The 13250-nt window shown below is 42.4% G+C and overlaps 1 protein-coding gene across 3 annotated transcripts in view; it reads left to right on the top strand.

Moving 5' to 3' along the window:
• L1CAM (L1 cell adhesion molecule) overlaps positions 1-13250 on the top strand; it is a 1396060-nt gene that overhangs the window by 299693 nt on the left and 1083117 nt on the right. For 2 of the 3 annotated variants that reach the window (XM_073600356.1, XM_073600354.1), the window contains exon 5: positions 4269-4283. The exons of the other annotated variant lie outside the window; for it this stretch is intronic. In XM_073600356.1, coding sequence (XP_073456457.1) covers positions 4269-4283 — 15 coding nt within the window. The remainder of the gene's footprint in view (positions 1-4268; positions 4284-13250) is intronic. 3 annotated transcript variants of the gene reach the window in all.

Below are 13250 nucleotides of genomic sequence, written 5' to 3'. Positions count from 1 at the left end.
CCCCTGGTGCTGTGACACCTTTAGTTCCCGCTTTAAGGGCTATGGTAAACCTATGGACACATTATTACTTTATATGTTTGTGGAATTACTAATAATTGTTACAACTCAGTATTAACTTTTATGTATGCTTTATTATGTCTGGAATAGTTTGATTCATATCCAGAGTACTTTAATGATCCCAAGGGGAAATTACTTATTGAGCTGTAAATAAAAAAAAAAACATATACTCATATATTTAGATGTATAAATTACTTATGTACATTGCCATAACATTTTAAAAATTACTTTTCAGGGAATATATTGGATAATCTGCTGTTAGGTTACTTTCACATTGGGGCCGCGGCCGCGCTAGTGCTGAAGCTCTGCTTGTTTTAGCGGTGCTTTAGCGCTGTTTAAGCGGTACTTTTCGGCCACTAGCGGGGTGCTTTTAACCCCTGCTAGAGGCTGAAGAAGGGGGTTACATATACAGGGCTCCCAAACTGCCCCAAAGATGCTGCTTGCATGACTTTTTTTCCCTTCCCGCAAGCACGCCACCCCAGTGTGCAAGCACTTGGGCTTTCACACTCGGGAGGCATAGGAGGCAGTTTTTAGGTGCTTTACAGGTGCTATTTCTAGTGCTAAAACACCTGAAAACTGCCTTTAGTGTGAAAGGGGTCTAACTGTGATGTCTATATGCATGATAAAAGGGCAAATTTTGCTTAGATTATTTAAACTGGGAAAACGACACAAAAACAAAACAAAAAACCTTGGAGTTGTACTTTAAACTGGCATGCTCACATTTGGGACCACAACATTAAAATGTATAAGGACATTGGCCGAGGAAAGGTAAATGTTGTTAGGCTGTTGGATCTGACTATGCTTTGAATGATTACATTCTGACTGTACAGGGTATCCTATTTCTGTGATAGCCATAGTGTTTGCCATAGTGTTTGAAACTAGTATAATAAATGTCTGAAAATTGTACCCGATTAGGGTTGCTATACTGGAATTGGTTGTCATTCTAGCAATATGTACTGTAGCTTATGTTTTGCCAGCTTTATAAACTGCACAGTATGTAGTGTTTCAGGAACCTAGTTATTAGATTGCAAGAGAGTTAGAATAGCTCCAAAAAAACATGTTTCCATCTTGCCCTTGAAGCCTTGGTATCATTTAGATGGATGGCCTGAAGCAGATACAGATATACCAGTTGCAGCAGACACTTCATATCTCATGAAATCACTAGTTCCCTCTTCAGTAAAGAAATGAGTGCTTTTGGCAATAACTCAATAAATCATTCCTGACAAGCTGGGAAGACTTCTTTTATCAATGCTTATGTCAAGCAAAAAATAAACAAACATATGCAGTACATCTCTGCAATACATGCACATTTTCTTATGTTTTATTCCTTTAACCACTTCAATACAGGGTGCTTTCACCCCCTTCCTGCGCAGGCTAATTTTCAGCTGTTAGCGCTGTCATACTTTGAATAACAATTGCACAGTCATGCAACACTGTAACCAAATGACATTTTATAATTTTGTTTACACAAATGTAGCTTTCTTTTGATGCTATTTAATCACCACTGAGTTTTTTATTGTTTGCTAAATAAATGAAAAAAGTCCAGAAGTTTGGAAAAAAACAGAGTTTCCTATCAAATATTTACAGTAATTTTCCTTTCCTGATGGACTCCATGGCAGCATACATTTAGGTAGCCCCACCCTTACTCCTACCCCAAAAGACTCCATTCTCATAGATTTTCAGGCTGAGCCAGAGGCTGCGTTCTGTAACTAGCGTACACATGACACTGGGAGGGAACTCTTGCTGCCATGGATTCCATAAGAAAAGGAAAATTACAGTAAGTATTTGTTAGGAAATTTTCAGTTTTTCCGACAGACTCTATGGCAGCATATGTTTGGGAACTAACTAGCCCAAAAAAACAAGGGTGGGATGCCAAAAAAGTAAGGTTTCAATCGTAATTACATCTCTACCCTGCACTATACTTTCTTTATCGTACATAACGGGACACAGAGCCACAGTAATTACTGTATGGGTTATATAGGCACCTTTAGGTGATGGACACTGGCACACCCTAGACAGGAAGTTTAGCTCCCTATATAACCCCTCCCCTTACTGGGAGTACCTCAGTTTTTTCGCCAGTGTCTTAGGTGTTGGTCACGAGTAAAGACGTGTTAGACTGAGCTCCACTAGAATATTCCTTTGCTGGGGCAAGCTATGTAACCGGATCCATTCAAAGTCTCTTTTTAGGCCGAATTGAATGCTACCCGGGCCTTGTGTCGGAAGAAACAAGGTTTTGCCTGTAACACTTCTCTTTTTAGAGAGCTGGACCCTGGGATCCAGTGCTTGGTTTTTTCAGCCATATTTCCTGGCGGGGTGCTTTACGGGTCCAGGGGTGTGGATCCCCCGATTAAAAAGGGGCCCCGGTCCCTGACAGTTTTTTTTAACAGAGCCCACTGTGAGTGGTAAAGATTGGGTCTGTCTGGTTTACCACAGAACCCTGCAGCTGGATAAGGTAAGTGGAGATTCCTAAGGAATTTTCTAATTCTTATGGGTTTTCTCCTTTAAATGTATATGCAAATGGTGCAGCGCTAAATAAAACCAAATCAAAAATAAACATACACAATCACATACAATGTGGAGCGTATGTAATGTATGTCATGAAATAAATGACACAAATGCAGTATAACTACGTGCTGACAGAACGGCAGTCTGCCTTGTTTAAATAGCTAGACCGCCGTTCTGCTTGTGTCCTGAATGACCGACAGGTCCTGGCGGACATTGGGTCCGCTGGACCCGCTGAATGGCTCTCGCTGCCCCAGACCTGAAGTGCAGGATCATGTACTAGAAGAACTTCTCATCAGTTATATAAATATGGGCGAAGGCTGGGTTCAGGGCTTCCTCTCGCTGGATCAGATGGGCCACATTGGAATGGACATGCAGTAGCTGCTGTGGACTGCTATGCCTTGCAGTACTTCGGAGGCATCGGAGTTCTGGAAAACACCTAATTGGACTAATACCTTTCTGAAGTACGCTTGAGCAGCCAGTTAGATGTAGATAGGAACATGATGATATTACTGTTCATCTTGGACTGTACTAGGAGTGTGTGTGTCATGCCCTCATTTTGCTGGATGATCCTTTATCTAATTGCTGCATCCCTACTTAGATTTTGTGTATGGGGAGGGGGGGTGATGTGCAATATTTAATATGGGGGGCTCTGAGGACATTAAAGTGGGGAGGGGGTGCTGAGGACAGTGATATGGGGGGGGGGGGGGCTCTCCCCTGCTTCCTTCAATTTTTTTTGTGCTGAGTGGAGTAAGGGAGGGTTATAACTCAGTAATTTTGCCATCTGTGTCCCACTGGGGAGATTTCCATTCACTTCCTGTCCCCGAGCCAAAACAGGCTGTTCGAGTAAAACCCTACAAAGTAAGGGACTCCCCGTTTGTCAGCGGGATCACCAGAACTAGTGTCCTCATTGGAAGATTTCCCCTTTATTACTGTTCTGGCGACAACCCAAAATTTGGGATTTTCTTTTACTTTCACTTTCAATGAGAACAGTTAACATGACATATAAAAAGAGTAAATTCCACTAAAGCAGCAAAAACCTGACAAGTGTTTTAAAATATAACTAAATGCAAAACTTTTGTTTGTTTTGGATGGATTGGAGAGGGATTAGAACCCCTGTCATGTTTGTATTGCTGTCTGTGTCACTGTTAGGGAGATTCCCCCTCTCTATTTTTCCTGTTTACCATTATTATTGAAAGTGGAAGTAAAAGAAAATCACAAATTTTGGGTTGTCCCCAGAAAAGTAATAAAGGGGAAATCTTCCCATAGGGACACTAATTCTGTTGACTTGGGAATCCCAGGGAATTCAATTAATTTGCAGAGATTTCCTCTCACTTCCTGTTTGGCTATGGGACAGTAAGTGAAGGAAAATCTCCACAATGGGACGTAGATGGCAGAAAAAAATCTGACAGGGGTTGTAACCCTCACCTACTCTATCCAAAATGAAAAGAAAGCGTTTTGCCTATAGTTCTAGTTCTACTTTAATCCATCTCCACTCTGTCAAAAAAAAAAAAGTTTACCTTTAGTTATACTTTAAATAATTGTGTTATTTAATTGTGCTTAGACAGCAAAGTTTAGTGTATGTTTTATATAGTTCCTGTGCCCACTCTTATCCGCTTGCTGATTTCAAATCATATGTGATATAAACCAGCTTTGTGTTTCTTTCTTTCTCCCTCTCTTTCTTTTGCTGCTCTAACTGGAACCAACAGATGAATTTCCAGCCAGTAAGTCTAATCTTCTATTTAATGAACAAACACATTGCCTGTAATTATTTATACCAAGGATAAATAAATCATTAGACAATATACAGCAGTCAGAGGTTCATACTGGTGTGCTGTGGTTTGGCCGTAGCATGGGTGTATGCGCGGTTTTCGTGCATTTTACCCGCTCTTTAGCCACAGTCCCGTAGACTTCTATTAGGACACATATTTTCTTATAGAGTGCCAAAAGTCCTGCATGCTGCATCTTTGATGCACTTTCAGAAAACATGGCAAAAATGCACAACCTATAAGAACTCTATGGGACCATGGGTAAAATGCACGCAAACTGCACATAAGCTTGCACTGCAGCCAAACCAGTGTTGACTCGCCTTAGACATAATCCACAAACAAAAAAAAGATCATACCATGAAGAAGAAGCACATTAACACACATGAAATGTACCAACAGCTGCCATGGCCTGTCTTTTTTAGATGATAAACGAGTGTCTTAAGAACTATGCATAAAAACTTCACTAATGTGTAATTGCCCACATGTAGCCTCAACACACAAGGGACAGTGAGGATAGGAATTTGAATGTGCCTAAAGTACCAACAAAAGGACACAACAAAATAATCCTATATATACATAACAAGTCAAATTTATTCTAACAATTAATGATTCCTTCATACATATAAAACAATGGTCAACAGCTGCACAAATGATTATACATTTAGGTGCAAGGAAGTAAAGGAACTATGGATTGACAAGTTTCGCCTGGTAGAGGCTTCCTCAAGATCCATCGTCTTGTAGTCTTTACATCAAAGCAGCCAACCAAAACATTTTTTATAGGCCATATATGAGGAATAACACCCGGCAGTTAACAACCATAGAGCAGTCTGATAGACAATTATGGAATTGTCGGCCATGAGTCATAAAGGTAATCAGCAGGAGAGGAGTCACCTAAATTTGCCCCACCCGCTAAATCCACAAGACTTAACTCAGAAGCTTGACAAGTATCAAAGGAGGGGAGAGATGACATAAAAATCGCTATGCCCATCATCATGGCATGATGACACAGAAGTATGAAAATACAGACATTTCGACCCTGACAAAGAAAAAATAGAGTGGCCGGAAGTGTCCCTAAGTCACAGTCCAAAAAATGGAGACCGTTTACTGGACTGTGATTTAAGGATGCTCCCAGGCGGTCGGAGCAGAAAGTATCTGATGGGGACTGGGGAGAGTACCCTACTTATTGAAATGTTTTTCAGTGTAAGTATAATTTACAACTCCACATTGATATAGAACGTGAAAACAGCAATGTAAGAGCCTAGTTCAGTTTATTAATGAAGCCTGTGCTTGTACAATATACCATAGATAGCTGCAGAGGTATTGCAACTATTTACAGAGCTTATATAAAGAATTTGCCCCTTTTGAGATCTTCATGTTACATTGTCATAGCGCAATAAATAAAAGTGGGTTTAATGTTTACACCAGTGAACAGAAATATACTCTCTCATGTCCAACTGAAAAATCTCTGCAAAGAGAGAAGAGAAGCATATCCATAATGGAAAATTGTATACTTACCTGATGGTAATTTTCCTTTCCTGATGCAGAAGCATGACAGCAGTACATATGGGCACAGGCTCTGCCCCCTACCCAATTATGGTAGTATAAACCTTCTTCATTTCCAAACCCATTTTGTCTCTGCAAAGGATACTGAAAAGAAAAGGATCTGGAATTTGCTGCACTTATTCAACCTTTATTGTATGTTCCATAAGACAGTGTCAGGTACAGCTGAAAGTTAATGCTACAGCTAGCGGAGGTTCTGAGTAAGGACTAGATGTAGCGTTAACTTTCAGATGTACCCCGCACTGTCTATGATGATTTTATGGAACATGCAATAAAAGTTGAAGAAGTGCAGTGGATTCCAGATCCTTTTCTTTTCTGTAGCTTTGCAGACGAGCTGTGCTATCACCTTCAGCATAAGATGTTAGTAGATGGACGGCTAATCGCTCACCTGGAGCAGCTGTGCTTGTATATGTCCTCTGCAAAAGATATTGCTTCATTTCGCTAGCAGGTGAAGGTAAAGGTAGGCTTTACAGAGAGGATACAAAAGGTGCAGCGCCAATCAAAGGAAGGTTGCAGTAAAAGACACTGTGATGAGCAGTCCTGCCATAAATCACCACCAATGATAGATATTACGTTTATAAAAAGTCCCAGCACCAGCAGTGTGAAAAGGTATTGAATGCACTAGTCACCACCAGTGTAAAGAGGCAATCCTGCTTACCAGAAGAAATTGGCTTTCAAGTTATAAAGAGTCAGGGAACGCGTATGATAAGAAGATGAGTGATCATCTAAACATCCATGTCAGCATCGCTCCAGCTCTCGCCAGTCATGGAAAACGCGATCCCAGCACAGGACGCACTTTCCGGCCCCCCCTATGTGAATAAGTATGAGGTATATTGTACCCCTACCCATTCACCCAAGAAAAGTGTAGTGTTACAAAAAAAACAGACACTTTTGGAAAAGTCCTTTATTAAAAATGAAGAATGTCCCCCATCATAGCTCTGTGTCTTTTTCCTCCGGTCTTCTCCCTCCGCTTTTTCTCTCTGTTCTTCTCCCAGTTCTTCTCCCTCCGCTGATGATTTTGCTGTGGGACATCCCCCGGATGGCCACGCCCCATGGCTATATAGGAAATGTCAGACACTGGACCTGACATAACAGCGGGAGGAACTATCTGAGGAAGACTGGGTCGGTGATGGAAGAAGTCATCAGCAGAGGGAGAAGAAGCGGAGGGAGAAGACTGGAGGAAGAAACCCAAAGCTACGACGGTGTACATTCTTCATTTTTAATAAGGGACTATTTTCAAAAGTAGTACAGTGAACACCTGTACTATCAGTCCATGCATTAGCAGTACTGTGGACACAAACCACAACCTGTGAGGCATTGACAAAACAGACAGAACTGGACATCAAGCCAGAATGTGTGTTGCCTTCTTTCAGCAGTGCAAGATAACCACATATACCTATAGGCATCTCTTAACAGTAAAACAGCAACTGAATACTATTGTCTTGTGTACCATGTGGTGCGCCTTACCATCTGAATGCCTCATGTGCCAACAGGAAGTCTAATGAACATATGTGTGCGCACGGGGTGGAGAAAGAGAGGGGTCAAGCCGCCGATGGTGTAGCACAGTTTATTCACAGCAACATAAAATTGCAGTACAAATACACTCACAGACATCCAGTGTGACAGGCATGAGATAGTACAACATATGACAACCAAGGAAAAGTCCAATCCACCCTGGAGCCGCTGGATGTAAAAGCTGATGCAGAATGCAGTGCAGGGAACCAGACGAACAAGCCAGGAGCCACCACGAGGGAAGAGCTGTCAAACCCCAGGATTCTGCAAACAATAGGAACCCTTGTCAGAAGCTAGACCACGCCTTCATCAGCAAAGCAGCTAAGCCATGGGTGCACAACCTGTGGCCCTCTAGCTGTTGGTGAACTACAATTCCCATAATGCCACTGCCTTTGGTAGTCATGCTTGTAACTGGATAGTTACATGCCTTGCAATGCCTCATGGGACTTGTAGTTCTGCAACAGCTGGAGGGCCACAGGTTGAGCACCCATGAGCTAAGCTAACCTCCGGGAGTTACGTATATACTGGCCGCAATTAATCTTATAGTGTCTAATTGATAGATGCAGTCAGTTACAAAGGAAAATATACAATGTAATACAAAAGAAGCAAATAAATGTACATCTAAATAAAAATAGATGGTGTCTTATAATCGAAAATGAATTAGGTGTATATATAGTTAAAAATACATATAAATATAATAAGGAAAACATATAATATAATTAGGTTGGTGTGGATATTGTGAAAAGGTAAATAATAGTAAGCCTCTGTTCACACTAGATGCGGTGCAAACTCACAGCACATTTGCTGCAAATTCCGGACTGCATCAAAATCACAACCCATTCATGCAAACAGATTGCGGAGTGTATGTTAACAACACCCTGAAATCGGTTTGCAAAACACAGTGCAATTTGCAGAATCGGATCGCATGGGTGTGAACACCAATGCAATTCAATTCTGGTGCATACAAAAAAAGTGTCCTGCATGAGTTTGGTGCAAATGTGGTGCGATTTGAGCCATATAAGCCCATGGCTTAAATCACACATCAGAGACACTGCATGTCATTTGCACTGGAATGTGCAGCGATTTTTGTGGGGTGTCCCGTATGGCATCAGTGTGAACCCACGCTGAATGATCTTGGGACTAAAGTATATAATCATAGAACAAGGAAAGTTTGATGGGATTTTCTTGGTGTCTAACAATAAACCATAAGATAACTAATAATATAATTTTTTTTTTTACATTTTATTGGTACGTCATTAAAATTCAAGTTTTAAAATATAACAACTGTCATTTTCATGGTCGAAAGATGGTATATTCACATAAAGAGTGGTAGTATATTACACATTCCCAACATGTTTCACCATTCAAGGCTTCAGGGAATTAGCGAACGGCTACTGCTCTACATACTATATATAAAGAACAAAATATTCAATCAACAATATGGTTCAGTATACATAACATATATTTATTCATGGTACAATTCTTTCACACATAAACTATCTAGATCAGGGATATGCAATTAGCGGACTTCCAGCTGTTGCAGAACTACAATTCCCATGAGGCATAGCAAGACTCTGAGAGCCACAAGCATGACACCCAGAGGCAGAGGCATGATGGGACTTTGCAACAGCTGGAGGTCCGCTAATTGCATATCCCTGATCTAGATTATCATTCACCCTGTCCAGCCATCTCATGCTTGCCCAATCTGACCCCTGTTGGTCACCAACAAGGCCGTCTGCACCGTGTATGGGATGGGGAGCGCCGTGTGGCCACAGGAAATACACCAAGACCAGGCTATAGCAAAGAATATTCATACAATGAATACTAATACAAACAATATGTAAGCTAAGCATGCACCATATTGATGGAGATGATTTGTAGTAATACTCACACAGTATATGACTAGTAAGGGCTTGACCGAGGGCACCTATATATCAATTCCCACATTCAGAATAGATAGGCTAAAAGAGTCAATATGCAAATATCTTATATGGTGCCAAATAGAAATGAGAAATATATATATAAATGCCATGACTAGCCTTGTCTTCTAAGTGTTGAGAAAACACACTATATACTATAGTACCGTTGGTAAAATCACTTATTCACTACTATTTAAACCCAGCAGTGACGTCTGGGTTAACATAGCCAAGCTGTATTATACAGTATATCAATGATTTATAAAGTGTATAAGATAAACATGCTCAATACTAGTATCTTCTATAAGCTCTAATCTGGTTTGCCCCAAAAATAAGGATCTATTCAATACAAGCATTGTTTTAAAAGGTTGTCTGTATACCTTGAAGTTCTGTTGATATCATCATGTAAGGGTCACCCTTGTGGCTCCAGCAAGATGGCCACTGGAGATGCTGGCTTTTTATATCTCCAATCTGGCTGGTGTCTGACATCACTAGTCAGATGCGGAAACTCGAGGAGCATGCGCCGAGGTCCAGAGATGTTGACTGGACTACAGAGACCATAATGCCGCATGAGCTTCCGTAGGGCAGACCACGCAGACAGGGAATGATGCGCCACCAAAGGATTAGGTTCACACCGCCGGAGCACCGCGCCAACGGCCCATTGGCAACCGACTGCTAGCCCGATGGGGCAGCCTGTGATCTGGTCCTACCCACCACAGACTGAACCCAGAGAGGCAGGCCAAGCGGTGGGCAACCAATCAGGGCAAAGTGGACCAGCCAAAATGGCACCGCTGGGAGAAGGTCTTCTTCTGGTGCCCTGGGCATCTGTGCGGCCACACACAGACACCCCCACAGCCTGCACTAGAGCAGGGAAGTGATGGGTAGAATGTACAGGAAAGGGAAAGGGAAACAAAGGAAGCTGTGTTCCATCACTCTGTATCAGGAATCCAGGCTAAATAGGAACATGACAGGGTGAATGTACTGTACATGTCAAAAGGTATCCATGAACAATAAAACAAAAACAATAAACAAAAAATTTTACAATGCATCATACATGATGAAAATCACAGTCTCAATAATATTATCCCTGCTCAAATATATATCCAGCAGTAGTGTATTGTATTAGGCTGAAAAACATTATTGTTGGCAGTTTCCAGGGACTAGATGGAAAATGAAAATAGTTTATGGGGCTGTGATAATATTCACAGAAAGGACTTTGGGTCTCATTTAGGCCAGGGTGCTAAGTGTAATTTAACGTATGGATCCAGCAGGCTTCCAATTGTAATAAGGTTTGATCTACACTTCCGCCTCTGACATGTATGGGTACATGTTCCAAGGCAGTGAATTTGATTATGTGTAGGTCAAAGCTATGATGGAGGCCAACATGTCGACTAACTGCTGTTTCTATTACTTTTTGAATGGGGAAAACATGGTCTTTGAGCAATTTAAAAAACTGACGTTTTGTTTTGCCTACGTAGAAACATCCACACAGGCATTTCATGAGATAAACTTCTCCTATAGTTTGACATGTTACTCAATGTTTAATGGAGTAAGTTTGACTGTGGGAAGTATGATTCCATGGCCACCAAGTATTAGATAGACGTCACAATTCCCACAGGCATAAGTGCCAGTTTGCATTGATTTTGTTTTCTTTCCTATAGTATATTGACTTTTTACAAGATGATCTTTCAATGAATGTGCTCTTTTATAGTCATTTCAGGATTTTTTAAAATAAATTTACTAACAGTGGGATCTGCTGATAAGAGACCAAAATGTATTTATTAAAATACTGTCACGAATGTCACGTCTACCTCAATGCAGGTGGTCAGACACTATAGCTAGCTACTGTGTGCTTCACCTATAGTAGCCCCCTTTCCCTTAAGACAAGCAGGCCTACCAGTACTTGGTTGCCCCCAGGACTTATACACTTTGCTATAGTGCCTCGCCACCACACCAGGGCAGACGTGAATAGAGCAAACAACAGACTACTTGCAGTTTAGAAAACAGATAGTGTGGTTCTAAGACGGTCCAGGTAATAAGGCAGGCTGAGTTCAGGGAATAGTCCAATATCCGATCCAATGACAGTCTAGGTGAAAGGCAGGCTGAGTTCAGGGAATAGTCCCATATCCGATCTGGGTCATACACAGGGAAATCCAAAAGCAAAGCAAGGCAGACAAACAGGAGGTTTGATCAGGAACAATGCAGGTAACTGTCTCTATCACAAGCAAGGGATAGATTGTTTGGTTTGCTTATATCAGGTGACTGATCAGATCAATCACCTTGCAGAGGAACACAGACGGGGAAAGGCAACAGCCAACACCCGGGTGCTGGAATAAGGAACCGTGGCACTAAGTGATCATGACATTACCCCCTCTGAGGAGGGGCCCCCGGACCCTCAAAGACCAGTTGGACATCCAGCACAGGACCATCAGACTGGGCAGAGGTCCGTGGATCCACGAGGTCAGGCTGGTTAGCAGGGGATGTGTCACAGGGGTCAAGCTGAACAGCTGAAACACGAGCAGAATACAGAGAGCCCTGAAAAAAGGATTAAAAGCCCCACCTGGCCGAATGAGGCAGTTTATCCAAAGTTTATCCATTGAACCTCTTAGACTGGTTAGAGAAGTAGGATGAGGCCAGGTTACAGAAAGCCCTGAATAAGAAAAAGCAGGAGGCACAAAGGGCATGGGCCAGACCGGCACAATTGATGCAGTGGCTGACCGAGCCGCATCACCAAGCGCAGCGACTGTCTGAATCGCATCCCCAGAAAGTCCTGAATAAGAAAAAACAGTAAGTTCAATGGGCATGGGCTGGACTGGCATAACTGATGCAGTGGTCGACTGGGCTGCATCGCCAGGTGTAGCGACTGTCTGACTCTCATCATCAGGCATAGCAACTGTCTGAATTGCATCACCAGGTGCAGCGACTGTCTGAATCGCATCACCAGGTGTAGCGACTGTGGAACTTGCGGACAAGTTAGCCTGGCTGTGCATCCAAGGGAGGATAGCGACAGGCAAAGGTAGGGGTAATCCAGGGGGCTTGACTTATGAGCATTTAGAGGAAGTTTCCAAACAGGGTTCAGGACTACGAGACAACTAATAAGCTCGGTTTCTAGGAGGAGAGGGTTCAGGCTGTGGCAATTGGCTGGAGAGATGGCCTGTAGAAAATTCAGTAGACTTGTCAGCGTCTTTTGTTATAACAGAGTCATATAAAGGTACATGGTTATGTAAACTGTAGTCACATTTGGAAATGTTGTCATGATCAGGATCTGAATAGGACTGGAAAAAAGGCACATGACTGATACTGGCCACACAAGAGTTTTACATGGGTCCATCAAACAGAGTATGAGAACAGCTGCTGATTACGCTATTGAATTTCTTACTCTGGCAGCAGAAGTCGCTTGTAACAATGAGGCTCTCGTGGCTGCTTTTTCTCATGGTCTCTCAGATAACATCAAAGATGAGATAGCAGCCCGAGACATACGTACAGATCTGGAGAAGTTGATCAGGTTTGCCAATCTGATTGACTCCAGACTCCGAGAGAGACCTTCCATTAAGGAGCGCTTGCAGAAGCCTCCTGTACGTTTGGCTCCAAGCTTTGCAGTGCCACCCTTGCTTACCTGACCTACCATGCCTCCTGATACAGAGTCTGCCAGTGGAAGTAGAACCCATGCAGTTGGGCTTCACACGTCTCTCTGCGGAGGAGAGGCCCTTTAGGAGGAGGGAGAGATTGTGCCTTTATTGTGGCCTGGCAGGTCACTTGTTGAAGTCCTGTCCTACCTGTCCGGGAAACACACCTGTGGTCCTGTAGGGGTAGACCTTAGGTGGCATTGTTATGTCCCCAGTTATCCTGAAGAATAAGCCTTTTGTTCCGGTTAGCTTTTCTTGGTCTGAGTCGTCTATCGTGACACAGGCTCTAATTGACTCCGGGGCTGCAG

Source organism: Aquarana catesbeiana, linkage group LG09, assembly GCF_042186555.1.
Source record: "Aquarana catesbeiana isolate 2022-GZ linkage group LG09, ASM4218655v1, whole genome shotgun sequence".
In the NCBI taxonomy this organism is placed as follows: Eukaryota; Metazoa; Chordata; class Amphibia; order Anura; family Ranidae; genus Aquarana; species Aquarana catesbeiana.
Note: the sequence above shows the minus strand (reverse complement) of the source record. Positions and strands in the feature narration are given on the sequence as shown.